The 27894-nt window shown below is 49.1% G+C and overlaps 1 protein-coding gene across 3 annotated transcripts in view; it reads right to left on the minus strand.

The window, feature by feature from the left end:
• Positions 1-27894, minus strand: part of PAPOLG (poly(A) polymerase gamma) — a 1009150-nt gene that overhangs the window by 476966 nt on the left and 504290 nt on the right. For all 3 annotated transcript variants that reach the window (XM_069608036.1, XM_069608034.1, XM_069608035.1), the window contains exons 10-12: positions 3774-3846; positions 3582-3702; positions 3168-3252 (exon numbers count right to left, since the gene is read on the minus strand). In XM_069608036.1, coding sequence (XP_069464137.1) covers positions 3168-3252; positions 3582-3702; positions 3774-3846 — 279 coding nt within the window. The remainder of the gene's footprint in view (positions 1-3167; positions 3253-3581; positions 3703-3773; positions 3847-27894) is intronic.

Consider the following 27894-nt stretch of genomic DNA (forward strand, 5'->3'; position numbering starts at 1 on the left):
ACACTTTGCGCGCCTTATCAATTTCCTTTTCTCTTGCTGTCCCTTCTCTCCCTTTTCAGCTTCCTTGCCTTCTCCCTCCGGTACCCTCATCCGCCGCCTTGCCCTCTCCCTCTCCTGCCCTCCCTCGGGCTCCTTCCACACTCCTGCAGGGAGTACCTCTGATTTGTACCCCTCCCCGGAGGTCTTTCAAGGGTGGCAGCCTTCTCCACATTGCCACTCAACTCTGGCTCAGCTGTCAAACATTCCTCTGACATCTGCAGTCTCCTGGAAGAACTCGACCTGGATGTCCTTTGTCTCACTGAGACATAGTTCATAGCCAGCTGTGTCACAAGCTTTGACACTTCTCCCTGATGGCTTCAAGATCCTCTCCACGCCCAGATCCAGGGTACTGGTGGGGGTGTCGCCTTCTCTTCCTGGACTGGATTCCTGCCTCTATCCTTCCTATGCAGGCCTACTCCTCCTTCGAATGCCTTGTCCGCAGGCTCCCTCTCCTGGCCACTCACTGTGGTTTCCATCTACCGGCCATCTACCGGCCATCTGGCCAAATCACCTCCCTCTCAGAGTGGATGGACCTCTCCTCCTCCCTCCTGGCCTCCACCACTCTTTGAAGAATTCAACATCCACCTCAATGCTTCCAGTCCCTCCCTCTGCACTCTTTCAGGACCTCTGCAACTCTCTTGCTCCATTCTTCGCCCTGGCCCGACTCACTCTGCAGGGCATACTCTGGATGTTCTGATCTCCTCAGACCCCCCCTCTCTAACCATCTCACCTCTCCTCTCTCCTGTAGTAACCACTCCCTCTCTCCTACCCCTCAGGCCGAGCCTACCCCCACACTGCCACCCACCTTCTTGGTCACCCAACCCATGAAGCATGCGTCAGTTGAGACTTCTCGCCACCACTTTCTCTCCCACACCTGCACCTCTGGCTGACTCACATCCTGACAGCTCTTTCCATGCTCCACTCTGCTGACACTATGTACTTGCCCCCATCATGAGGATTTGCTTGAAGCTAAAAAACAAGTTCAACTCTTGGTACGACTCCAACCTCGTCACCCTTAAACGCAAGTGTAGCAGAGAGGAAATGGCAGCCATCTTGTGCATCTTCTGACAAACAGTACCGAAGAGAGCTCACATCCAAGCCCGCATCTCTGCGGTATCCAACAACTCGGATGAACATTTTAAAATCTGCAAGGAGCTTGCCAATCCTGCTGCAGTCTACCTCCCCTGTCCCTTCTGCAAACCATCAAGGACCACATTGACACCCGTGCTCCAGCCCTGGCCAACTTCTGCAATCACTCTTTCGCCACTGGAATCTTCCCTTCCCCTCCTGAAGCACTCTTGTACACCCTCTTCTCAAGAAACCCTCAGCTGACCCCTCTTGCCCGGCTAACTATTGCCCGATCTCTATCACTCCTTTCCTGGGCAAACTCGTGGAAAAGCTGGCCATCTGCCAGCTCAATCTTCACACTGCATCTGTCGGTTGTCTCCATGACCATCTGTCTGGCTTCAGAGCAGCCAGAAGCACCAAAACTGCTCTCCAGAACATCTGCGATGACCTGCTCTCTAACCTCTATGCTAATCACCCCTACGTCCTCATCTTACTTGATTTCTCTTCTGCCTTTGACACGGACAACCATGCCATCCTGCTCAACCGACTTTGTGATAACCTGGGTATCACTGATCAGGCCCTGGCCTGACTGACCTCTTTCCTCTCAGACTGACCCTCCCAGGTCCAACTTGGTTCCTTCTTTTCCTCTCTACCTGTGGCATTCCCCAGGGGTCTAACCTTACTCCCTGGCTTTTCAACCAATACCTGGCACCTCTCGGCCCACATTGCTGCTCTCTGCTCCAACTTTCAGTGCTATGCGGATGACTGCTTGCTTTCAGGCCCCTCTGCTGCCTCTTCAACCTCCCTCATCCCCGATTGTCTGCAATCCAGGAGTGGTGATCCACCAATGATCTCTGCCTAAATGCCAGTAAGACTGAGATCCTCATCGGCACACCTTTCTTCTCACTCTGGCCATCCTCCATTGGCTCTCTTCCTGCTCCCACCTGCGAGGCTAAGAACCTCAGGGTCATCTTTGACTCCACACTCTCCTCCCATCTATGATGTCTTTAAGAAGTCAAACTACCAGCTGCACCTCCTCCGAGGTATTCTTCCCTTCCTCTTTCCCCCAGAAGCTCACTGTCTCCAGAGCTCTGGTTCTCTCTAGGCTGGACTACTGCAACAGCCTTTTTCTAAATCTGCTTGCCTCTACTCAGTCCTCTACAACTCATCCAGAAAAGGACTGCGAGACTTGCCCTTGGCCTCAATCCCAGGGATCGTATCTCTCCAGTGGCTACAAGGATCAATTTAAAGACCGACTGTATTGTCCACAAGGCTTTCTGGGGCCTGGGACTCCAATACCTCCAAATCTCTCTTCGGCAATATCTTTCTACTCAAGCTCTTTGCTCTTCCACCTCCAACTCCTTGAGGGTCAGTCTCTTCTCCAAGCAACGAGTTGGGGGCAGATCTTTCTTCAGCTGGCACCTCCCTCTGGAACAGCCTCCCTGCCCTTCTGAAACTTAAGGTGCTTCCGGAAATGGTTCTGCTCAAGACCTTCCTCTTTGCTTCTGCCTTCTCTCTCCCTCTTCCCTGCTGCTCTCCTGTCTGATACTGCACTGGTCACCTGGCCACCGTCTAAATTCGGGCCCAGGTCCCTGCCCGTCCAGCTGCAAAACCGCAATGCCCTTTGGTACCCCCCCCTGTACTTGTGGGCTGTATCTAACCCTACAGTCCCCTCTCCTGCATTTACTAGACACTGTCTGCACTTCCGAACACCCGCACTTGACACCCGCTGGCTGCACTACTTATTTCCTGTTCCTTTATCCTGCACTTGTCCAACCTCCCGCTCTGCTCCCACCCCCAAGCACCTCTCCCCTCCCCGTTCCCCTGCACTTGTGCGATCTGAATGTCACTAGGCCTAGTAAGAGCATTTTTTGTTCTCCGTGTCCTCCCCCTTGCCTTGCCACGCCTTGAAACACTTGTGTATAGGCACGTTATAAAAGCCATATCATATCCTACAATTAAACGCCTGCAGCATAGTACTACTGCAATTTACAGAACAGAATATGCAAGCTTCCTTCAAATCCAACTGTTAACCCGAGAGCAAATTAAGTCATACCTACTTGTACATTTGAAAAAAGTTTGGCGTTTCAAATAGTTTTGACCAGTCTGCTTTTCCAAGAAGAATTTCATCAGTTATGGCAAGACCTTAAGTAAAGGAAACAAAATCACAAGCAAGTTGACCTTCTAGAATGTAAACTAGTTGCAATTGAAAAGTTGAAAGTTTCTAAATCAAAGTAGCAAGATAAAAGTAAGACCTATCAATCACCTGGAGTAAAGGGGGTCTAGTGCTTTTAACACCCAGGACTTTAAAATGATCAGCTTTCATGCGGACAGCATTTTATATTAGATCTAGAAGTATGCATTAAACAAGTAACAGCAAGATTTTATAACGAGTCGGTATGGATTACGATTGGCCACATAAATGTGTTGCTGTGGATTCCACGCATGTACATTGCTTTTCAAATGAGTCTTACCCTGCTTGAATTCCTCCACCATGATCGCTCGCGTAGACGTGGAAGCATTGTAAGTAGAATTTTGCTGTGGGTAAGCTGGCGTGATAATGGGCATGAGATGATAACGGTCGCTGGGATTCACCTATGAAATGAATGATTAAGTCATAAAAGTATAAAGCTTCTTAAAACTAGTCAGTTTCTTTTCAAACTTACCCTTGGGTCCCATACAGGCAAGTTCAGATTGCTGTCTTCCGGCTGCTTCAGCAACACAGGGTTGGGCCATTCCCTGAAAAGTTAATGAATCTGGTTTGTAAAATATTAACATACACCATACATATAATAACATACACAGAGCTAAGTTCCATTTGTAGAGTAGTTTAATTTAAAACCAGTAAGTTTCCACCTCCCTGACTAAAGACCATGTGCTGCTCAACAGCGCACACTGTGCCTGGAAATAACAGGTCACCCAATGGTGGGAGTCTACAAAAGGGTCCTGTAAATTCAGTACTCTGAATCCTAAGGCATGTGGTTCAGAGCCAGGATGAGTGGAAAGGACTCCATCGTCTGCAACTTGAAGCACACCTGAGGTTTTGAATTACTCCTATGATCCCTCAGCATGGACTTTGCTGGCTAGTGCTAATGAGAGTTGTAGCCCAACATCTGTCAAGCCAAAGGTTGCAGACACCCCCCATCCCCTCAGACTAGATACTGGGTCTTCCAAGACCTGAAGGCATGACAAATTGATTTGATTCTTGCGTCACAAGTATCCAAAAAGTGCCTGTACATCATGACCCCAAGAGGCATAAGCAGACAGATTTAGCAGAGAAGACTGCAAACTAAAATGAATGTAAACACAGTAAATCACACTTGCGAGTTACCAAATAGCCAAGACTCTTGCTGTTGGGGGGCAGTAGGAGGGAGAAAAGTGACCCATTGGGAAGCAGACAGGGGCTCGCCATACATTATTCAGAGTGGTGTACTGCAGAATGGCTGACGTGATCAAATCCTTAAACTGATACTACTGTATGGATGAGCTGTACTCTTAATTCAGAGTGTGAAAGCTGAAACTACAGGTGTACAAACTAAGGGAGAGCCTTAATCACCAGGACCAGCTGACAGCTCAAGAAAAGAACCAAGGTATCCTGCAGTGCTCAAACCATTGAAAAGTAACAGGTTAGGGAAGTTTTGTGGAAACTCTGTTCAAGGGTTCAGAAGACCTAACCAGTAGTGTATGAGGACAGTCCCTGTCCGCCAAATTTGTCAGAAACACTAAATTGTAGTGGGACAGCATTCTGGCATTACTCTTAAAGGGTTAAGCGTGCATATAAATGCTGTAGGTTAAGGAGAGTATGGCACAACCCTCCAGGGACAGCTGTGTAACCATTTAACCTAATGGTACAATAGTAGGTCAACCTTAAAGAAATACCAGACTCTGCAATGGTGACCAGAGTCCAGCACACCTTCAGGGGAAGGCAGCGTAGCATGGATGTACATGTATTCCCAAACTGGTCAGGTACAACATGTGAGCAAGATTCTCGTTCCTGGTGGAAATGTTGAAACTCCTGCACATTGTATTCTTTTCTGTACCCTGTATTGCAGATTATACCTTGCAAGTTTGCTCACGGGGGTTCGGTCTAAATTACTGGAAATCTGCACTCATTTTGTTTAACCTGGCTCATATTATCACCACTTTTAGACTCATCCATCTATAACATGCACGCAAAAGGAGGAAACTATTGTAATGCTATCTATCATTTATATGATCCATGTTATTTATAATGTGCAGAGGTTTCTAAGCACGGACCCAGGGACCGAACCTGTGGTGTTCAGTGTTTTCTTGCTTCCAAGGCGAGCACGTTGCTCCTGAGCTATCCTCCCGAGACATCTGTATGCATGTATTGCAGTACTTATGTTTTAGGTTTATATGGGCGGTCCTGCAAAGTTAGTGGTATGCTTTTATCATGCGTTACAACTCGGTGGTTACGTACAACATGCACGGTTATAGTTTTATGGATTGCTTTTTACAACAACAAAAAAAATACTACTTGATACTACCAAGTATTCCTAATATGCAAGATGCGCGCGCACACACACACCTGCAAAAGCAGCAGCTGTCCCATGCAAGTGCATGACGATTTGAGGACAGAAAGAAGGCCAAACTACAACAGAGCCAAAGAACAAGCACAAATCTTGTGGCACAGCCATTTTAGGGCATTAGCCAGGTTTAGTAACCATACCTTGTAAAAGCGTATGTGCACAATAAAAATAAATGCAAAAACTAAAAATGTAACTGCTGCCACTAGCTTCTTTTGAGCACATAAAAGTAACCAAACATCCCATGTATAAAAAGCTAGGGTCTAAGTCTCGGAAAGAACATCCAGAGGATACAGTTTGAAATTCTCGTATTAAGGATTTTATTAAACCTAATACATTTATTATTGTGTGAATTTAATCACAATTTTATTTTGCACTCAAACAATTATTTATTTAACATAGCAGCACAATTGTTTAAAAACGCATCATAATTCCATAAAATTCATACTCTTGAATCATTCACACATTTATCCTCAGCCATACAACATACATCTGCCCACTCATACACATCAATAAGTACAAGGTAAAAACACATAAGAAATATCACAATTCATTCACAATCCAATTATTGTACAAAAATTATTATATTTTGTGAAAAATAACAAACAGCATGACCACAGTGATTCTTGTGGGTGGTCAGCAGTTCGGATAGGCGAAGAATGGAAGATCTTCACAAATAGCCTTATCCACAATTTCTCTACCGGTTTCGACGTTTTAACGTTGTTTGTGTTACGTCTTCATCAGGAGATAGTAATATATTTTCTAAAATTAGAACAAAAATAAAAAAACAAATTTCCCTAAAGGAATATATAGACAGTGATAGAAGAGATGTAAAGAAGTGCAAATGTGTAAATTCACCGTGCTCAAGTTTAAAATAGAAGAATCTACTGCTGTCCTGCTCATGGCCCAGAATATATATATCAGGGGTAAACAGTAGGCGTCATGTAGGGAGTGCTACCAACCGAAATCAGTGTCCCCAGGCAGGGCAGGACTAGATCAAGACTCGAAACCCGCCAAGTGTGATACAAAAATTATACTCAACCCATGCAAAGAGTAGCATCCCATATTGGAAAGTCCATCTAATTTAGAAACAACCACAAACACTGACCTTGAGGGCACCAACAAGAGTCAATCCGTGGTGTATATTTATATAGAACTGAAACCGCTGTCGTGAAGATTTTGCAGCCTTCAGATTGGGGATCCTGTTTTTGCAGAAGAATGCACTTAATGGTTAAATCTAAAGGGTTAAAATATATTAAGAGAATCAGAAACCCTCTGTCAAAAGAGTCGTGGGCCATAACCTACATATGAGGTTGCAAGAACCAAGTCTGCAAGCTAGCTGTTAGAACGTCTTTGGCCTGTGGTAATATGCCACATTTAGGTTCCATTCGCCTGGTAACTGCAGCAGTTCTTTTGAACAAACATCTTGTGAGGTGCGTCACCAGCACCACCCATAGGTCTATTGTGACCCGACCCGCTGGGGTAAGAATAATACTGACCCTGGATATGCTTTACATTCTGGCTAGCTTGCAGACTTGGTTCTTGCAACCTCATATGTAGGTTATGGCCCACGACTCTTTGACAGAGGGTTTCTGATTCTCTTAATATATTTTAACCCTTTAGATTTAACCATTAAGTGCATTCTTCTGCAAAAACAGGATCCCCAATCTGAAGGCTGCAAAATCTTCACGACAGCGGTTTCAGTTCTATATAAATATACACCACGGATTGACTCTTGTTGGTGCCCTCAAGGTCAGTGTTTGTGGTTGTTTCTAAATTAGATGGACTTTCCAATATGGGATGCTACTCTTTGCATGGGTTGAGTATAATTTTTGTATCACACTTGGCGGGTTTCGAGTCTTGATCTAGTCCTGCCCTGCCTGGGGACACCGATTTCGGTTGGTAGCACTCCCTACATGACGCCTTCTGTTTACCCCTGATATATATATTCTGGGCCATGAGCAGGACAGCAGTAGATTCTTCTATTTTAAACTTGAGCACGGTGAATTTACACATTTGCACTTCTTTACATCTCTTCTATCACTGTCTATATATTCCTTTAGGGAAATTTATGTTTTTTCTATATTTGTTCTACTTTTAGAAAATATATTACTATCTCCTGATGAAGACGTAACACAAAACGTTAAAACGTCGAAACCGGTAGAGAAATTGTGGATAAGGCTATTTGTGAAGATCTTCCATTCTTCGCCTATCCAAACTGCTGACCACCCACAAGAATCACTGTGGTCATGCTGTTTGTTGTTTTTCACAAAATATAATAATTTTTGTACAATAATTGGATTGTGAATGAATTGTGATATTTCTTGTGTTTTTACCTTGTACTTATTGATGTTGTGTATGAGTGGGCGGATGTATGTTGTATGGCTGAGGATAAATGTGTGAATGATTCAAGAGTATGAATTTTATGGAATTATGATGTATTTTTAAACAATTGTGCTGCTATGTTAAATAATTGTTTGAGTGCAAAATAAAATTGTGATTAAATTCACACAATAATAAATGTATTAGGTTTAATAAAATCCTTAATACGAGAATTTCAAACTGTATCCTCTGGATGTTCTTTCCGAGACTAGTTTCTGTTGCTAATACCCTCTTCCAGAGAGTGGGGTTTCCTGTGCCTTTCAGAGAAATATAAAAAGCTAGGGTGACACAAAAGTATTCCATTGCACTGTAAATTGCAGTGTGCAATTGTAAAAATCAAAGAATTCAAAAGGGAAACAGTTTCCAGTACTGATTGTCTGAAGGTATGATCAATTTCCCCATAACAAGTGTGCAAAAGCCAAGTGAAGCTGAAGGCTTAACTTCCCTTTAAAAAGTCAGGACAGGCTCAAAAACAGAATGGGGTTCCATAGGAAACTATGAAGGGAATGTTGCAAAAAGAAAATCTCAAGTATAAAGCCATTTCACAAGTCTCTAGCATTGGTGTGCAGCTGCATTATCAATAGGTCAACAAGGGTAGTCATTATGGCCCCTACTTTGACCGTTTGAAAGACTTTCAGGTCCCTAGCAAAGCTGGAGAGAAATGTTCCCATCAACACCAGTGATGAGGTAGACTAACAAGTTACTTACCAACTGGTAATGTTCTTTCGACTGGATGTTCCTCCAACGTATTCCACATCTTTGATATTTAATGTCCACAGCTGTGCTGCTTCAGAAATTTTTCGGTACAGGGTGTCCCGAGTCCATTGTGTCAGTGCGATGTCCCTCGAAGGCCTCCGTCGAGGGGGGGATGTCATCGGATGTTATAAGTAGCATGCACAGCGCATGTAGCCCCAGTTCATGTTTTTTCCCACTCCACAACTTGTGACAATCCCGCACACTTCTTCCGAGGGGTAGGCTGGGAGGGCGATGAGGAATATGTTGGAGGAACATCCAGTCGAAAGAATGTTACCAGTTGGAAAGTAACTGGTTCTTCGAATGGATTGTGTCCTCCAACATATTCCACATCTTTGAAAGACTCCTAAAGCAGCATCAGTGATTGTAGGAGGGAGAAGAATTTAGATATACCCAATCGGATGGCAGAATAAAGCACTGCTTCACCAAAGGCCATTTCTTGACCATGGAAAGTATCCAGGGATTAGTGCTTGACAGAAGTCTGGATGGAAGACCACGCTGCAGGCTCATTAATGTTTCTACCAGGAACTCCCCGTTGCAGGGCTGTGGAGGTAGCCACGCCCCTGGTGAAGTGAGCTTGCAAACCCTCCGGATGGTCCTTTCCAGCAACATTCAGCAATGGTGAGGATAATCCACCTGTACAAGGTCTGTTCAGTAACAGCCTGGCCCAATCAGTGTCCAGTGTACCCTACAAAAAGTTTGACTTCCACCGATGCTGGACAGCCTAGAAATCTAAAAGCTCAAAGCTCTCCTAGGGTCCAACCTATGGAGTCTCTCCTCTTCCTTACCAGGATGAGGAGGATAGAAAGCAGGAAGTAGCACCTTCTGAGTCAAATGAAAAAAATCAGACACCACGTTCGGTAGAAAGGATGGACGTACCCTCAGTACAACCCTATCCTTGTGGAACAAAGTAAAGGGTGGCTTAGATGACTGTGCCTGCAACTCGCTCACTCTGTGAGCAGATGTAACAGCAATCAAGAAAACTGTCTTGAAGGTCAGTCTCAAAGGACAAGAGTGCAAAGTTTCAAACGGAGCACCCATCAAGAATTTCAAGACCAAGTTCAGATCCCAAACTGGCACCTAAAAAGGGGATGGCAGGAACACATTTGTGAGCCCTTTTAGAAACTGGGCAATTAACGGAATTTTAATATAAGAACATTCTTCAGACAAGCGCTTGAAGATAGACAGTGCCACCAGGTAACCCTTAATGGTACCCACTTGAAGGCCCTTGTGGGCCAAAGAAAGCAAGAAAGAACCATCGGACTGGAGCACTGAAAAAGGATTGATGTTGCATTCTCTGCACCAGTCGCAAGACTTACGGCAACAGTACAGGGATTTGGTTGCCGGACACCTGGACAAAAGCAACACCTCCATTACGTCATCCGGGAGGTCCCAATCCTTACATCTCAACCTTTCAGAAACCAAGCGTGAAGGTTGAGAGTCTTGACCTCTGGATGGAGAACCACCCCACAGACACCCCCCTGCCACCGGACACCCTGAGCGAGAGCAGATTCTCTGTGGGGAAGCCGGCGTGGAGGACAGATTGACATTTCTAGAAGGTCCGGATACCACGGTCTCCTGGCTCAATCAGGAGCAATTAGGATCATGTGGGACCCGAACTTCCGCAACCTCAGAACCTGAGGAATGACAGGGACCGGAGGAAACGCGTACAGAAGTGGGAATGACCAATCCACGACGAACGCATCCCCTAAAGCTCTTCTCAGAGGAAATTCCCTTGTGCAATAGGTCTTGCACTTCCGGTTGGCACCCGTCGCTAACAGATTCACTTGACGGGGTTCCACAAAGGGTGAAGATCTTCTGAAGGACTTCCCGAGTCTACTCCCACTTGTGGGAGACTGCGCTCCGCCTGCTCAGAGTGTCCACCGCCGCATTCTCCTTTCCGGCCAGATGAACTGCTGAGTGAGAGATTCCTTGGCTGTATTGCCCAGAACCAGACCTGCATCGCCTCCCTGTACAGCAGGAGTGACCCTACACCCCGCCCCCCTGATCAGGACACTCTTCCCACACACAAACGGCAGAAAGCCTACAGGTCCAGCCTGATGGCCTTCAGCTCCAAAAGATTAATGTCGAGTTTGTGCTCTGTTGGAGACCAACGACCGCTGGTGGTCAGCTCGTTGGCGTGAGCACGCCATCCTGTGATGGAAGCATCCGTCACTACAGTCACCTCCGGCCATGGTTGCCAAAAAGGCTCTCCCTTCATCAGATTCCCTTCACAGAGGATCCTGTGAGGCCGTGCGCAGAATCTGGAAGAGATCCAACATTTTGCCTGAGAATTGCAACCACTGCATCCTGAGCCCATTGAAGGGATCTCATCCTCAGTCTGACCTCTGGCACCAGAAAAATGCAGGATGCCATGAGGCCGAGCAACCTTAAGAATTCAAAAGCCGGGAGAGACTGGGCATTTTGAAATTTGTTGACCATCTGGACAATGATGAACCCTCACCTTGGGTGTCGAGCACGTCCCCCAAGGATGTGTCCAAAACAGCCCCAATGTACTGGAGCTGTTGGGAAGGTGTCATATGAGACTACTTGAAATTGAGGGCGAAGCCCAGCTTGTGAAGGGAGTGGCAGGTGAGGTTGAGATGATCCAAGGCCTGTTCGGGTGAACACGCTCGGATCGCCAGTGGTCCAGGTAGGGGTAGACGTGAACTCCCCTGAGATATGCTGCCACCACCATGAGCTTGGTGAATATCCTTGGGGCAGAGGTCAACCCGAACGGCAGGACTCGAAACAAAGTCCGAGCTGCCAACCACAAACCTCAAGTATTTTCTGTGCTTTGGATGGATCGGCACATGAAAATAAGCATCCCGTAGGTCCAATGACACCAACCAATCCTGAAGTCGAAGGGTCTGAAAAAGAGTGAGCATATCTTGAACTTGTCCTTCCCGAGGAACTTGTTCAAGCAACGCAAGTCCAAGATGGGTCTCAGTCCTCCGGCTTTCTTGGGAATCAAAAAATATGGGGAATACCAGCCCTTGTTACTCTCTGCCACAGGCACTAGTTCTATAGCGCCTTTCTCCAGCAGGGTCAAGATTTCCTGCACAAGGAGCGGATCCGGAATCTTCAAAGAGTTTCCCCGGTGGATTGTCGTTAGGCCGATTTAGGAAGGGTAGGCAGTAGTTGTGGTTTGTTTCCAGAACCCACACACCTGAAGTAATGGCTTGCCACTCTTGGAGATGCTGAGATAGTATGCCCCCAACCGGCGAACAATGAGACCTGGCCTCGTAGCCGTTTGAGCGGCTGCGGCAGTGCCTGAAGGCAAAGAGGCAGCTGCTTGAGCGGCTTTGGCACCTCTTCCCCGTCCACTGATGGGGCCTTTACGGTGGCCCCTTTGACTGGCCACTCCTCTCGCTCTACCAAAAGAGGAGTATTAATGAAAGGAACCCCTCCACTGCTGTCCCCAAGGACGAAAAGGCAGAGGTTGAGCCACAGCTGCGCCCAAAGATTTAGCAGCTGCTTTGGAAGTCTGCAACCTCTCAAGGCTCTCGTCAGCCTTGCTGCCAAACAAATGAGAACCGTCAAAGGGCATGTTGAGAAGACTGGCCTGCACATCTGGTGCAAACCCCAACTTCTGCAACCACGCAAACCTGCGCATCACTGTGCTCGCAGCCATGGACCGGCTGAAACTATCAGCCGTTTCCAACCCAGACTGAAGGGATTCACACATGGCATCCTTGCCATCCTGCACAATAGCAAGGAACCCATCCCTTTCTTCCCCTTCGGGAATATGCTCAGGTGCCAGAGACAATTCCACAGTGTGTGCGAAAATTTGGCTACGGCACAGTGCCATACTCCCAGCCGAAAATACCTTGGGTGCCCACCCAGCAAAGCGCTCATCGTCCCCATTTGGAGGGATGGTAGGGTATGCTGCCTGCCTCGAGGTGGCTGTGGCTGCCTGAACCACCGTACTCTCAGGAGTGGGGTGTGTGGATAGGTAGCTGGGGTCGCTACTGGATGGGCAGTATTTCTTAGTCAACGACTTGTTGACCGGCGGAAGAGACTCCAGGGTGTTCCAAGTAGCAGCCACCCTTTACGGTAACGCCATGTGAAAAGGCAACACTGGGTCAGTGGATGGACCCCGATCTAAAATGTCAGTCAGGTCATCCTGATCGAATTCAACTGGAGAGCCAGACCACCCCAGGTACTCCCTAACTCTAGACATCAACCTCCTATAGGAGGCATCAGCATGAGCCCCAGGCTCTGGCCTACCAAACTCCATCTCAGGAGATGTGTCCAGGCCACTGGCATCATGTAAAGATTGATGCAGATCCTCCATCTGACTGTCCTCAGAAAAGACGATGTCAGGAGCTTCAGGAGTGTCACCAGGAGCATCAAAAGGCTCCAACTCCACATCAGACCTCATCCTCATATAGGTTCTGTAGAGAATGAAAGAACTCCTTCCTAGGAACAGGCGCAGACCTTGAGTCAAGAATAGGCCTCAGAGTCTTAGACAGAGCCTTTCTCAGAGGATCCACAGCTCTAGGGGCCTCCACCAGCAGATTCAGGCTAGTAGGCCCCGATGGCGGTGCCAAGGGCCTGACTGAGGGCAAGGCCCCGCCATCGGCACTTTATGGACACGGCACTGATGTAATCAACGCCTTCCTCAACACCTTCCCAGACTTGAGTTTCGTCGGGACGAAGACTGCGTCCAGGATCTGGCACGTCTCTGGCAATCTACCGCAGCCTGGTCCAAATGGGACCACGGTGGTTCCCGATGCTTATCGCACAACCTGCCCGGGCCCGAAGGCGCACAAGCGTTGGACCGAGACCGTTCCCTGCCGGTTTCAACTGAAGGTGCGGACGGAACAGTACCCCGAGATTGAAAAATTTCCAGCATTTTCTCCCTGAATGCCTCCCACTCCGGAGTAGAGGATTTAGAGGGACAAGCCACTTTCCTCGCAGAGCCATGATCCGACAAGGACAGGGAATGTAACTGGTGACGCCGCTTCCTGGAGTGCCTTGACGAGGACGGCAAGTGACGAGATCCACTCCAGGACCGATTTCCCCTCGGGGAGAGTAACCCCTCGAGTCTTCGGTGGAAAGACCAGTAGTCTTTTTGGATGTACGGGGTTTGGATACACGACCTACATGCAACTTCCCCTTATGCTCCCACAAGGCCTTGGCAGTCAACGACTGGCACTTCGAGCAGCAGTGCGTGTCGTGGCTCTCGCCCAGACACCACAAGCAAATACGGTGCCAGTCCTTGATGGACATCTTGGACTTACAGTCCGGGCACTTTTTGAAGCCCAACCGTAGGGTCGGCGGGGTGTAAGAAGATATTATCGAAGTAGATAACCCGAGTCACAGTTCTCAAAGCGAAAACGTTTACAGAAAAAAACGGAACTGAGGCTACGTGAGCTGTGCTTGCTACTTATAACATCCGATGAGGTCACCCTCGACGGAGGCCTCCGAGGGACATCGACCCGACACCATCTACGCAGATCGCCCTCTGCCAAAAAATGTCCAAAGCAGCACAGCTGTGGACATTACATGTCAAAGATGTGGAATACGTTGGAGGACAATCAATTTGAATTATCGTTTGGTGTGTGCATCCTATAAGTCTGGTTCACAAAGCCTGACCCTCTCCCACACCTCCCCAAAAATGTAAGAATCAGAGAAATATGTCAAGGTTAATGAGTTGTCTGAGTTAGGATATGACTGGGGTTATCAGATTTCCACTTACTAATGATCGAATCCTGGGACACATTCTTCCCAGAGGAGGACTATGCTACCCCCCACAAGAGTGGAATGTTTCTGGGACCCAGGATTGTCAAATCTTGCTTTTGATATTGGAAAAGAAAGCCCTTTGTAGTTTTCTGACGTTTCCCTAGTCTTGATCCTGAAGTGCATCTCATTGGCCACAAAGTTACTGTGCTCTGGTATGAAAACTGAAGAGCCAGCAACCTGCGAAGCTCAAGAGGCCCATAGTTTCAGTGAGAGAAGACCTCTGAAGAGCAATTTTTCCGAGCCTGTCACACCCGAGATCTTGAGGGTGCTTGTTCCATAGTAGTCTAGTTTTTGATGTGGAAATCAAAGACGTTTGTAATGCTTTGGATGTGTTCATTTTTGCCACACCATGGGCATGGCAGGCTGCTCCAATTCTAGATTCGTTCCATATCCTTCTGGAGGACCATGCACGCTAGTGCAGTGGTCTAATTTGAATAGGACTAAGCATTCCCAATTCATTACCCATCAAACGGAATGATTCTCAAGCCGTGAAATAGAAGGTTGCAATATCTGTTTAGAGTCCCAATTTGAGGACTGCATGCATATTAAGATGGATTTCCAAAATCAACCCTTGGGTGGATTGTGGGAGGCCGCCATATTATGGTGAACAGGGAGACACTGAGGACTAGTGTTACAGCGGTGAGAAGATCTTGGGTACCTCCAGTGTTGTCCACTGGTGGTGCATCCCAATTCTACACAGAGAACACAGATTTGAAGCTTGTAGTAGTGTAACAGTTGCCTACTGTTTAAATATGGTAACATTCACTAGGTTTACACTTGGTGCACTTAAAGCAGATAACTTTAAAAGTTGTGGGTATACAGAGGACGGCCATCCTTTCGAAACAAAGCTGATTCAGTACAGAGATTGATCTCCAGGAGTCAAGGATTGTTCCTTTGCCTAGAAATAGTGATGCACTAGGTGATGGAGCAGACCCTAACAGTAGCAATGGACTTGTGGTAACTGCCACTCCTGAGAGGGCACAGGAATAGACGTTGGCCAATGTATCCCAGACTTCTGAAGACTAGGTCATGCAGGAGCTTAAGAGAAGCTCTGACAAAGTGCTGAATTCCAACAGGTGAAGCGGGAATTTGACAGGGTGGAGAAACAGAAGGATGGAGATCATCAGTTCGAGTTGGCCAGACTACAAGGGTCTCAAGGGTTCTCCAGAGGTAATGGAAGTGGTTCTGGGTCCTTTTCTCATCCTAGAGATCAAAAGGATCTGCTCAGTATGTACGATGAGAAGAATGCCATATCGGCTTACAACTTTTGAATATGCTTGTGAGATGCATGAAGTGGGTGAGTGACTGTTAGGTAGAATTCTCTGTTAAGGCTAATTTCCCAAACCTAGTGAGTCCCCCAGCAGCTTTGCTGGATTTTTGGGGTTTATTTTTTTCTCCTGCTAAGAGTGAGACTCTTTTTCTCCCACTCTTAGGCATGATTTGAGAATGTCCTTTGACTGTGAATGCGTTTTATGGGCTATGGGGTCTTTTACTCCATAGGGCTTCATGCGTTTTTAGTATGTGTGTTACACAGCACACTCAGTGCAGTAACACAGGGGTGTCATAGTGACCCCCAAACAGACTCCATACCCTGGGACCGACTGTCTCCCAGGGCATGTTAAGTCACCATTGCCTTTACTAGTCTCAAATTGTGAACAGAACCAGTACAAACCATCATATTGTGGAAGTACTGGTAGGGGTAATTCAATTGCCCCTGGGTCTGTTTTTCAAGGGGGCACTGTCCAGTCCCCTCTTGTCGAGTTTGTGGCTGGTGGCAGTGGATACCACGCAAAATATTCCACCGGAATATTTCTTATGGGATTTTCCCATGGATTTTAAATGCACCACTTTTTGGTGCAATGTTAAAGATACCACTGGGTTATTTATTTAATATTAATTCCCCGGTTGGGTCTTTTTGCCAGGACTCGGTTTTAAAATGGCGTTTGTGTTCACCTCTGAAAATCTAACCCAAGTCGAGCCCTTTGTTCCACTTTTTTGGCGGGCTTCTGCACAGAAGCCCTCCAAATGGTGCCACTCTGTCTGGGGTCTACAGGATATGTGGGAGGGGGATTAGGCACCCTGGACTGAGTTGCCTTGGCAACTCAAGACGCACTCTTGTGTGATTGGCCCCAGTGGTGAGCTGCCCGGCTCACCACTTAGCATGTTTGAGTGACAGCTAGGCTGTTGAATGGGGGTTTTTCTGCATAAAAGCAGGGCTTTGGGGACTGGAACTTCAGAAGTCGCCACAGGACCTAAAGAATCCGAAGAGGGGAGAAGCTGAGCCATCTACGACGACGACACCACCGGTGGAGCCCTGCTGTACGAACTCACCACTTCCCCGACGACAGAGGAGATCTTCCAGGAGAGTCTTCTTCCCTTTGAGCTGGTGGGACCAACCAGTTCGCCTTCCTGGACGTCTCATGGTCGAAACGCCCATGCCAAGCACCCCGGCGGCCAGATAGTCACGCTTCACTACTGACCGCAAATAAAAGGGTCGTACCTTTTAATCGGGAACTCCGCGGCTGGTTTCATCCCTGGCAGTGCAACGACCTCCAGCTTTCTTCCTCATCGAGATCATCTCTTCCTCTGGTCGAAGCCACCACTTGCACCCGCTGCCAGGAACAGCTGCCACCGCTGGAGCTTGCTCACCATTTCAGGTACTGTGTTCCGCCTGGCCTCCCTTGCAACGGACTGTCCAAGGTGTCCCGTAAATCCTCGACTTTCCAACTGGGTTGGCCTCCAAACCTTCTAACTATCTTTCTGAACTGATCCAACCTCTTTTTGACATTTTCTGCAAAGACAGTGCATTTCCACTGTGTGATCTTGGGCACATTCCGCCTTGCTCTCTCCAAGAGTGGGCCTGGCCTACGAACTTTGGCTCTACAGTAGACCCTGCCTTTCTTGACTTGCTGTGGTTTCTTAAAAGTGTTGGTACTGTGTTATTTCCATACTCTGCCTTTTTAACGAATTATTGGAGTGCCATCTACGGTTACGCGCTCACCTCTGTTTTGCTAACAAGTGGTGTCTTAACCTAGACTTGTCGAATAATTAACTAGGGAGGTGTATACACTTATAGTGACTGTTTGAACTTGCTTGATATATTGGTGCCAGTGTATTTTCATAAGTGTGCTTTAAATAAATGATATACTTTTAATACCAAAGCTCTGGTCAGTGTTTGCTTGTTCTACTGTATTTTTGGCCCTAATGTGTATACTCTATATACTGCCTAACTCTTCTTGAGAGAAGTCTGACTGCTCAGCCACAGCTACCAGGTAAATCTGGGTGGTGCAGACTGCTACCAATTGGGTTTACTGCTTACTCCTCTGGTCTTAAACATTTTGCAGTGGTCCCTAAGGGAACTGCACAGGTTTCTGCCCAACATTGACAATATTGCATGGTTGCTCAGCAGACTGACCTATTCTGGCTGTAGTGCCATTATGGAAATGTCAAAAGCAGATACAGGACTGACAAATTGAAGCAGCCTCTCCTCCTGCCCAATGCCAAGAAGTTCTGAGAATACAAGAAAAAGGATGATACTTGGGTGTCTCGTTACAGATTCCCTGAAAAACCCAAGTGGCAGGGTAGAGGGCCATAAAGTAACCACCTTTACTGATCTAGACAACATCCACCCTAACTCCGCCCACCGGCACCACACCTCAGTCCTCATCGAGGCGTTGACAATATTTAACATTGCCTAATGACGCCAGTATTATTTGGGAGGGGGATGGTGGGACGTATGCAGGAAAGGGGACTAAGAGTATGTTAGTCACTACGGCGAGTAACTTATTCTTACATCCCGTCCCCTTTACTCCATACTGCATGGGCGATTACAACTGAATGTAGCCCTAGGGTGCAGAGGAGACCCTCCTTAAGCAAATAGGTTCCTTAGAACCGCCTGTCCAAAACTCGCATCTGATCTAGAGCCGGTATCCAAACAGTAATGCTTGCAAAAAGCCAAAGGGGTGGCTGCCCTTTTTATGACATGCCACGGGACCAGTCGTTGGAATGCAATGGCTGTGGCATTGGCTCTGACCGCATGGGCGTGCATGTTAGCTGGCAGTGGCTTGTGCTGACCTTCATAGGCTTCCTTGAGGACTGCAACCATCCACCGTGCTATCGATGCCCTGGATGCCTGATACCCGGGCCTTGACCCCGCCAAAGGTGACAAACAGTGCGCCCGACTTGCGGAAGCCCTTGGTCCTGTCCAAGTAGAATTTCAGAGCGCGTCTGACATCCAGGCAGTGCAGGACCCTCCGAGCCTTGTTCTTAGGCTCAGCAAAGAACATAGGTAGGACCATTTCCACGTTTAGATGGAAGGCTGAGGGTACCTTTGGTAGGAACGCTGGGTGTGTCTGTAGGACTACCGTAACCTTGTGCAAAGTAGTATATGCTCTGATGCCACCAGAGCCTGGATCTCGCTGACTGCGAGCCGAAGTGATGCCCACCAGCAGGGATGTCTTAATGGTGACCAACCTGATGTCTGCAGACGCCATAGGCTCGAACGGCTTGTGCGCCAATGCGCCCAACACTGCATTGAAGTCCCACACGGGGTGTGGTTTGATGGGCAGGTAAAGTCTGGCTAGGCCCGTCAAATGACTATCGGGTTGGAAGTGGGAAAGACCTCCGAGTTTCTGTAGGCCCCCATGGCTGCCAGATACATGCAGCATGCGTCTACATGCACGCCTGCGAGGTGCGCAGAGAATGATGGTACTTCGTCCTAATTGCACACAAGGGGATCGATGATCTTCGAGTCTGCCCAGTGACCGAACCTAGTCCACTTACGCTTGTACTAGCTCCAGGTAGCCTTGCCCCTCTCACCCTGAATGATCTCTAGGTTAGGTCTGTGAGAGGCTGAGGTGCCTTAGTGTAACCTGCTGAGGAACCACGCCGCGAGGGCTAATTTCTGTGGCACGGGTTGGATGACCCTGCCCCCCTGCTGCGCCAGAAGATGTGCTGGGCCCGTTGGAAGGTGGATGGGTGGCCTGTCTGCGAGGCTGAACAGCTCTGAGAACCAGGATCTCGCCAGCCACCACAGAGCTATCAGAATGATTGAGGTGATCACATTTCTTTATTTTGCAGAGCATCCTGTGGACCAGTGGTGTGGGTGGGAAGACATGCTGTCATGCCGTTCAACTGTATCTGAAATGCGTCGCCCAGGGAGCCAGAGCCCTGCCCCTGCCAGGACGCAAACTGCTGGCACTTCTTGTTGTCCCAGGAGGCAAAAAAAAATCCACCTTTGGGAGCCCCCATCTGCTGAAGATCTCCTGCAGCACCTGCTCATTCAATTGCCACTTGTAATGGTCTGCTCGTAGCCTGCTGAGCCTGTCCACCTCCAAATTGTACTCCCTTGGAAGGTGGACAGCTGTGAGGTAGATGTTCGAGGGCCCATTCCCACATGCTGACGGCTAGTCTGCACAGTGGAGGGCACCAGGTACCCCCCTGCTTGTTGACATAGTACATGCTGGTGGAGTTGTCTGTCTGGATGAGTATAACCTTGCCCGCAATGACCGGAAGAAAAGCTCTGAGCGCTAGCCAGATGGCTAGCAGTTCCAGCCAGTCGATATGCGGCTCCTGCCGGGTCCAGACTCCATTGACGCTGTGGCCATCCAGAGTGGCCCCCCCCAGCCCTCGAAGGAGGAGTCCGTAGTGATGGTGACCTGATGGGCTTGCTGCTGGAAAGGCTTGCCCGTCTGCAGGTTGCAGTCCTTGGACCACCATGTGAGGTCCAAGTAGAGAGAATGAGGAATGCTGATCAGCTCTGCTTGGGAGCCCTGCTCCAGATTCCATGAGGCTGCTACGTGCAGCTCTAGTCTCATCTAGAGTCTCGTTTGTGGGACGGCCAGGAAGACCGCCGCCATGAGTCCCAGTAAGTGTTGGTACGACCAGGCTGAAGTCACTTCTCGGGTGAGGAAGTGAGCCGTGGCCCTCTTGATGGCTGTGATCTTGTCCTCCGAGGGGAAACTTTCTCGAAGCACGTGTCCCAGATGAGGCCCAGGAAGTTAAGTCTCTGCGTGGGCTGCAGCTGATACTTGAGGTTGAGCAAAAATCCAAGGTCGTTGAGTGTAGAGCAGAGGAAGTGTAGTGCACTGCCTCCGGTGATGTCGCTCTGACGAGCCAGTCGTCTAGGTACAGGTAGATCCGGTGGCCCTGGGCCCTGAGGAGGGCTTCCACCGCATTCAGGAGTCTGGTAAACACCCTGGGCGAAGAGTTAAAGAAAGGGTAACGCATTGTATTGGAAGTGGCATGATCCTGAACCGTAGGAAGGAACGAACAATGCGGTTGCCAAATCGGGACGTGTAGGTACACGTCCTTCAGAACACTTTTCCTTTTTATATAGCTCCTCGTCTGTGGTCGAGTGGAAGAGGTCACCACCCTCGAATGGAAGATCCAATATGCATTCCTGGACGTCCGGATTGAATTTAGTAGCCAGGAGCCAAGCCGTCCTCATGTCCATGGCGATGCATATGTCCTGGCCAGAGGTGTCAATGTGGGCCACTGTGGACATCATGATGTCTTGCGCCACCTTTATAGCCTCGGTCAGTCCCGCCTTGAAACGTGAATGGCTCAGCACCGGAAGTTCCGGAAGGAAGTCGGCTATTTCCCGCCAAAACCTCTCGTTAACAGCTGCCAGCATGGCATCTGCATTGGCCTGTCGAAGATGCAGCAAAGCGTTGGAATAAAGCTTCTTACTATACGCCTCTAAGATCTTCTCCTTGCCTATCAGCGCCGAGGAGAAGGTATCCAAGGACGACTGAGGCTTAGCGTAGAGTGCTGCTGCAGCAATCACCGAAGAGTGCGGTTGAGTGTGGGCCGACAGCAAGAGTGTATTCCCCTCCATTTGCCTGTACTTGGCGTCCAGCCAACGACTGACAGGCTGGGCCAAGTGGGGGTTGATCCACCCCTTTTTGGCCAAGGTGACAATGTCCTTTTGCATAGGAATCCACGTCCTAGCCGAGGGGCATAGGGCGAGTACCTCGCCAAGCACCCCTGCCTCTGGTAAGTTAGACTTCAGGCCGAGGAAGGCCCAGGTACTCAGCCAGCCCTGCAAGTGGTTCGTGGAAGGCCTTGGCTGATGTTTCAGGGTCTTCTCCCTCGTCTTTGTCCACCTGGGCGTCTGGCTGGACCATCGTAGGGTTTGAAGTGCTGGGCGCCAAGGGCTGGGTTGTGGAGACCGGATGCTGCAGCTGAGGCTGGTATGCAACCACCTGAACTGTGGGAGGCAGGGGAGCCGGAATCGAAGGAGCCGGAGTGGGCAGCAGTGGCTGCACCGGGGCCTGCAGCGCTGGAGCCATAGAAGGAATGACTATGGGCGCGGGCAGTGAGAGCATGTTCCCGATAGCATACCTGAGGATGGCCTCCATCTGAGGAGATCTCTCGAGGGTGAGGAACTTTTCAAAGAACCTGTCCTCACAGGCCAGTAGGGTGACAGGTGATATTGACAGGATCGCGGGAGACTGCTGGAGCCGTTGCGTATTGTGTCTGTTGCAGAGGGAACCTGCGCTGATGGATAAGTTGTAGGCCACATCTGGTGACCCCAGTCCCACCTTGTCACTCGTTCTTCCATCTGCACCGTTCCTCAGAGGTATCCGAAGAGCGGCCATCTTGTTGAGCTGCATGCCACATGCCGAAGTCATGGTGCTTGGCTCACTGGGCCCACCCTCCTCCAGGACTCTTGGCGAGAGCATGAGACCCGCCCTGCACCTCAGGAAGAGGCCTGGTAGGTGTGTCGCCCTAAGCCAAGTCACTGGTAGTGCTGTGTGTAGGCGCCCCCTCGGTCATAATGCCGGTACAAGCGCGTTGCCCAAGAACCTTCTGGTCCCTCAGCACTGTCTTCAAGTGAGTCTACGGACCCATCAGCCTGCCGGCCAGTAGCGGACTTCGACTCGGTACTCGTGCTGGTATGAGAACCTGAGAGGTTCCTCAAGCTCGGGCGCTTGCTTGGAAAGGAGTTGCCCTTATGGGGTGCGCTGGAAAACAGCAGCCCTACTTTGGTCCTTGATAGATGTTTGACGAAGTTCTTCAGGTCCTCTGGCGGTGACCTCTCGAAGTGCTCCCTCCACTTAGCCAGCCTATTCTTCAGGTCACGCAAGTAGAGTGCGTCACACCCGGTACAACCTTCCCATCTGTGGTCAGGGCAGCGGAGGCAAAGGGTGTGGGGGATCTGATTTGGGGAAGAGCCCCTCGCAGGCTGGACACCTGCTGAAGCCCGCTGAAGTGGACATGTGCCGGAGAGGAGCGTGGCGCCAGAGGACTTAGTACCTGATTGATAAAAGACAAAAAAAGAGAAAGTATTCGGGGACGAGTGCATGGAATTACATGGCCGAAGCCAAACCCAGGTGCGCTGTGAAATAGGCTTGTTACCGTAGATGCGAAAAAGGGGACTGATGTATGGCGCCGGTGGGCGCAGTCAGGGTAGCACATGCTCCCAAGGCTACACCCCTGTGCGCCTCTAAATTTAAAGGGGAAAGGTGTTTTTTCTGATGAAAAAGGTTCCGTCTCCCGTCGCTAGAAAGGGACGCCCATGCAGTATGGAGGAAAGGGGACGGGACGCAATATTAGTGGGGGGTGCAATTTGAAGGTTGTTAGCCTGCTTACATTTACCGTTTTGGAGTGGGTCTGGTGGCTCCGACATACATTGCATGCCAGTCCTCCGCTTGTACTCTCTCAACTCCTTTGAACAACCTTGCATATAGACCCTCACCCCTTGCACATTTATGAGGTTTTGGGGAACATCTATGAGGGGGTCATACTCCTGTAGCCTCTATTACACCAGAGAGGCAGTGTTATAAGTGTTGAGTTGCCTGTGTAGGGTTGAGCAAGGGTAGCTGCAACAGCACAGCTGATCGCGGTGTCACTTGCCTACAGTCCTGATGGTGGGGATGGGCATAAGAAAACAGGATGGCACCCATGGGTAAAAAAAGAGAAAGGAGTGGAGGTAAGGTAGGAGAACAAGGGGGGGCAGTAGAGTAAAAGCCAGCCCTCAGCCATTCATATGTAAGTAAAAAGGAAGATCACAATGCTCCAGTCTACAGGCAGAGCACAATGTTGCAGTACAGGACACTTCCATGTTAGGGACGCTCACGGGAGAGGAGAGTCTTCCATCAAAAACAATGGGCTTATTGCCGATCAGGACCATAAGGCTCCTGCCTGACCCTCCCATTTTGCTGGCACTCCCTAGGGGGCCCGATCAGACTGTTGGTAGAAATATACTTGCTACTGCTGAAATCGATGCCCATTTATGTCCAGTCCCAGATCTCTGTATTACTGACTTCACAGGTTCTCTAGGGAGACCCACTATAACATTCAGCACAGATGTGAACAGCTGAGACATCGAATGCTGACAGTAGACCCGCCATAACATCTACATTGAATGCCCCGACAAGGAATTCATGCTTCTTAAGTTTTCCATGTTCTACAATTCATCCAGCTCAAGCAGAGGGCTCTGGTCAGAGAATCACTACTGAAAAGGTTGTCCAAGGGAAGACAGATAAGACCTCAACGGTTGGGCTAGAGGATCACATTAAATGTGCAGAAAGTTGGGGCCTATGTGCTTCTCATCTATGCTAATGAGGATGGTCAAAGATTTGCTAGAGGAATTGTTGGATAAATTTGACATAATTACTAGCTTGCAGGATGAGGTGGTGGCCTTAAGAGCTAGACGTGCTATAGCCCAGAGGGCTGAGTGTCCTGGAAACTGGGCGAGTCGGTGGGCTTTACCCTGGCAGAGAATATTCAGGAACCTTTAAAGCCCTTGGCCAAAAAGATAGATAAGGGAATGCTACAACAGGCTGTTCCATTCACAACTATGTGGCTAAAAACTGTTGAATCGATGGAGTCGCAACCCTATATCCAAATGAAAGGACCAGCAGTCCCATCAAGTTTTGGTAAACAGACTAAGAGGCTGCTCCCTATACTCATGGGGTAGAGGGAGCAGCCTCCTACTAGACCATGAAGGCTCCTTCTAGACCTCCCAGACCTTAACCCTACTTCTGATGACAACCCTTCGGCCACCTTCTCCCCAGTCAAGCAGATGGGACCTTTTCCCCCCTCCCTCCCCCGACACCATATATGTAGTCTTATTTTTTTACTCAACTTTATTTAGAATTTTCAGTATAGCAGAATCAAGGCATGATCACTACAAGGTATCGCTACTAATTGTCGGATTCAGTACAAACGATATTGTCAACAAGGTCTGCAAATAAAATTAGATAACGCGCTATGTGAAGTTTCTGCGCCACCCTTCTAGCCCAGATTTCCTACATCTATGCTCTTGGTTATAAGCCAGTTTCAGTTAACATCCCCTTCCCTCATCTCCCACTGATGCGCATTCTGACATTAGTCACATGGTTGTGCTTTAAACCGTGGAGAGATGTCTCAGCACCAGTGGTTTGTGTAGGAATGTCTAGCACCTCATTGCAGTACCTTGCCCAGGGTAACCGTTGTCTTGGGACCTTGGGTAGGGTATTACCTATGGTAGCTGTGACCCCCCCCGCCCACACCCACACCCACCTGATGCCCATGTTTCCCACACCTTTGGCCTTGCCCACCAGAAACTGAGAATCGGACCTTAGTGGGATTTCCACATGCGTGCCAGTGTTAGTCGTGCTGCTTGGAGCAAGTACGATATGAGGGATGTTATTTCCCCAATGCCATAGGGGCCCTCCTGATAGACATACCACCCCCCACAATGACTGAGCAAGTCCCTGAGGATCTATACCTTGTAATCCCTCAAATGGTAGACCTAATCTCTTTCCAGTAGAACCCATTGTGGGTAACGCCACCACATGTGCGTATGGCTTCACAGCCTCTCCAGCAAGCGGGTGGGTATCTTAAGTTTGTGCAACTGTTGTGGGGAGCAATACCAGCACATCATGACTTCATAGAAGTTTATTACTCAGGGTGCATTTAGAGCTCTTGTGCCCTCGACCAGATATGCTGCCAGGACTCCAGGGGTATTTTGCGTTGGTGGTTCCTTTTCCATGCAAACATAGGAGTTGGTCATCTGGGTTTGTCCTATTCAGAAGTCTGCAGGGATGTCAAATGTTCCCTTAACACTGCTTACAACCTGAAAAGCACTAACATGGGGTTTGCCTGCCGTTCGATCCCCTCGCACCTCTTTATCCATCCAAACACCTCTGTCCAATACACCTGCACCTTGCTACAAGACCACCACATGTGCCAGTATGTGGCGGTTTCCCCACAAGCATGGCAAACTAGCAGGCTCACCCCCAAAAACATTTTCAAAAGTCGTACTGCTACCAGTGAAGCAATTTTACACCATGTAATTTATATTGGCAGGCTACTGAAGTTTTGAACACCCTCCTACATATCGTCCGTCAAAGCAGATCAATCTTGCGCCCCAAGTCCCTCTCCCACTTGGCCCAGAGCCAGTCTGCATCAACCATGGGGGCCTCCACCAGAGATGCCTAGAGCAAGGAGAGGATCCCCTTGGTGTCTGGATATTTGAGGATCCGCTCCGTATGACTAAGCACCCCTTCCATTTTTCAGCAGTCAAACCCCCCTTTAAATTCGAGGAATGGGAACACCTGGAGTCTACCAATTTGCAACGCCTCCTCCAATTCTTGGATGGTGATGTACTCTTCCCCCTGCCCCCCTCCATAATTGGCCCACTCTGTTCAGCCCAGCTTCAAACCATTGTTGAAATCTTTCGGGATTTGGGATATCATCCCTGATAACCGGAGCCCACAGATGGCTCCGAGGTGAAGGCCAGGCTGTGACCCCTCGCATTCCTGGGCCTCGTCGCCAGATGCTCCAAATCACCCCCAGTAAAGGGTGTTCCCCGATCATATGGGGGACCCTGTCCCTTGGCACTCTCAACCACTCTGTCGCCAGTCTCAAATGGAGGTTCTCCAGGAACAACAATTGCTTGTTTGCATCCTCTCGCAGGTGGGGAACCAACACCCTGAGTTGGGCTGCACGATAATACAAATGAATATCTGTGAAACTCTCCCCCCCCCCCTTGTGCCACACCAATTTGTTGTAGGCTACCCGCGGCATCTTCCCATTCCAAAGAAAGCAGTGCACACAACCCTATACCTCGGCCAACAATCCCTCTGGCACCGCCACTGGCAACATTTGAAATGGGTATAATATCCTAGGGAGGAAGTTAATTTTTAGGGCATTTAGCCTACCCAAACAGGAGATGGTGTACCCATCTACCCATATCACACTACAATCCCCCCCCCCCTGTTGACTTATGCCCTGCTAGGGAACCATACTCTTTGATCACTTGCAGGGCTGCGGAACAGAGACATGTAGATTTCTCAAATGTAGAAGTAGGCCATCAGCATACATCCAACTTAAATTCTCTACCTCCCACAACTATCCCCCCCAATGGAGAAGCCAGTTGCACTCGCTTCGCCAATGGCTCCAAAGACCAGGCACACAGCAGGGGCAACAGGGGACATTACTGCCTAGTACGCCTGTGAAGGCTGAACTCATGCAAGAATTCGCTGTTCACTTCTACTCTGGCCCTAGGATCTGTATACACCACTCGGATAACATTAAGAAGGTTTGGTCCCACCCCATATTTCCACAGGAAAGGACCAATCGACCCAGTCGAAGACCTTTTCGGCATCCATGGCCAACAGGGTCGGATCCCCCTGCTTTCCCATGGCCGCATCCATAAGATGCAATGTCTTCCGGCGGGTGTCTGCCCCCTGCTGCCCCAGAATGAACCCCATTTGGTCAGAGTGAACCAGCCGTGGCATCAGCCCCTTGAACCAGGAGGCCAGGACCCTAGTAAATATCCTGCTGTCAGCGTTCAAGAGATGGTTGATCGGAGGTGCACAGCAGAGGGTCCTTCCCCCTCCTTGGGCAGCATCGAAATCAGAGCCTGACAAAATTATCTATCTGGCACGCTACCTGTCTCCATAATAAAAATTGAACTTGGCCATACGGGGAGCCAGCAATTCTGCAAATGATTTATCGAACTCCATGGAGTACCCATCCACCCTTGGGCCTTACCTGCCTGCTGATGCCCAATGGCCTGGAGAATTTCCTCCTCCAAGATCAGGGCATCCAGACGCTCCATTTTGCTCCGTTCCAGCCAAGGGAGGTCCCTGCCTTGTATGCCCCTACAGCATTGTTGCTCAGCACACACTCGGGGCTGTACAACTGATGCTGCAAAGCAGGCCCCGATTGTCTACTGGGTCGACAACCAGGTTTCCCCATCCATCCAAAACCCCCTCAACTGATCCATCTGCCCTCTATGCCCACCGTTGCGCTGCCAAAAGCGCCCAAGCTTGATCCAGATTCTCATAAGATTTTTGTTGCAGGAACTGCAATTCCGCACCGCTTTATCCATCTCAAGGACCCGTAGTTGGCCTCCTTCGCA

The sequence above is a fragment of the Ambystoma mexicanum genome, chromosome 4q (assembly GCF_040938575.1).
Source record: "Ambystoma mexicanum isolate Mex_15411 chromosome 4q, UKY_AmexF1_1, whole genome shotgun sequence".
Classification (NCBI taxonomy): Eukaryota; Metazoa; Chordata; class Amphibia; order Caudata; family Ambystomatidae; genus Ambystoma; species Ambystoma mexicanum.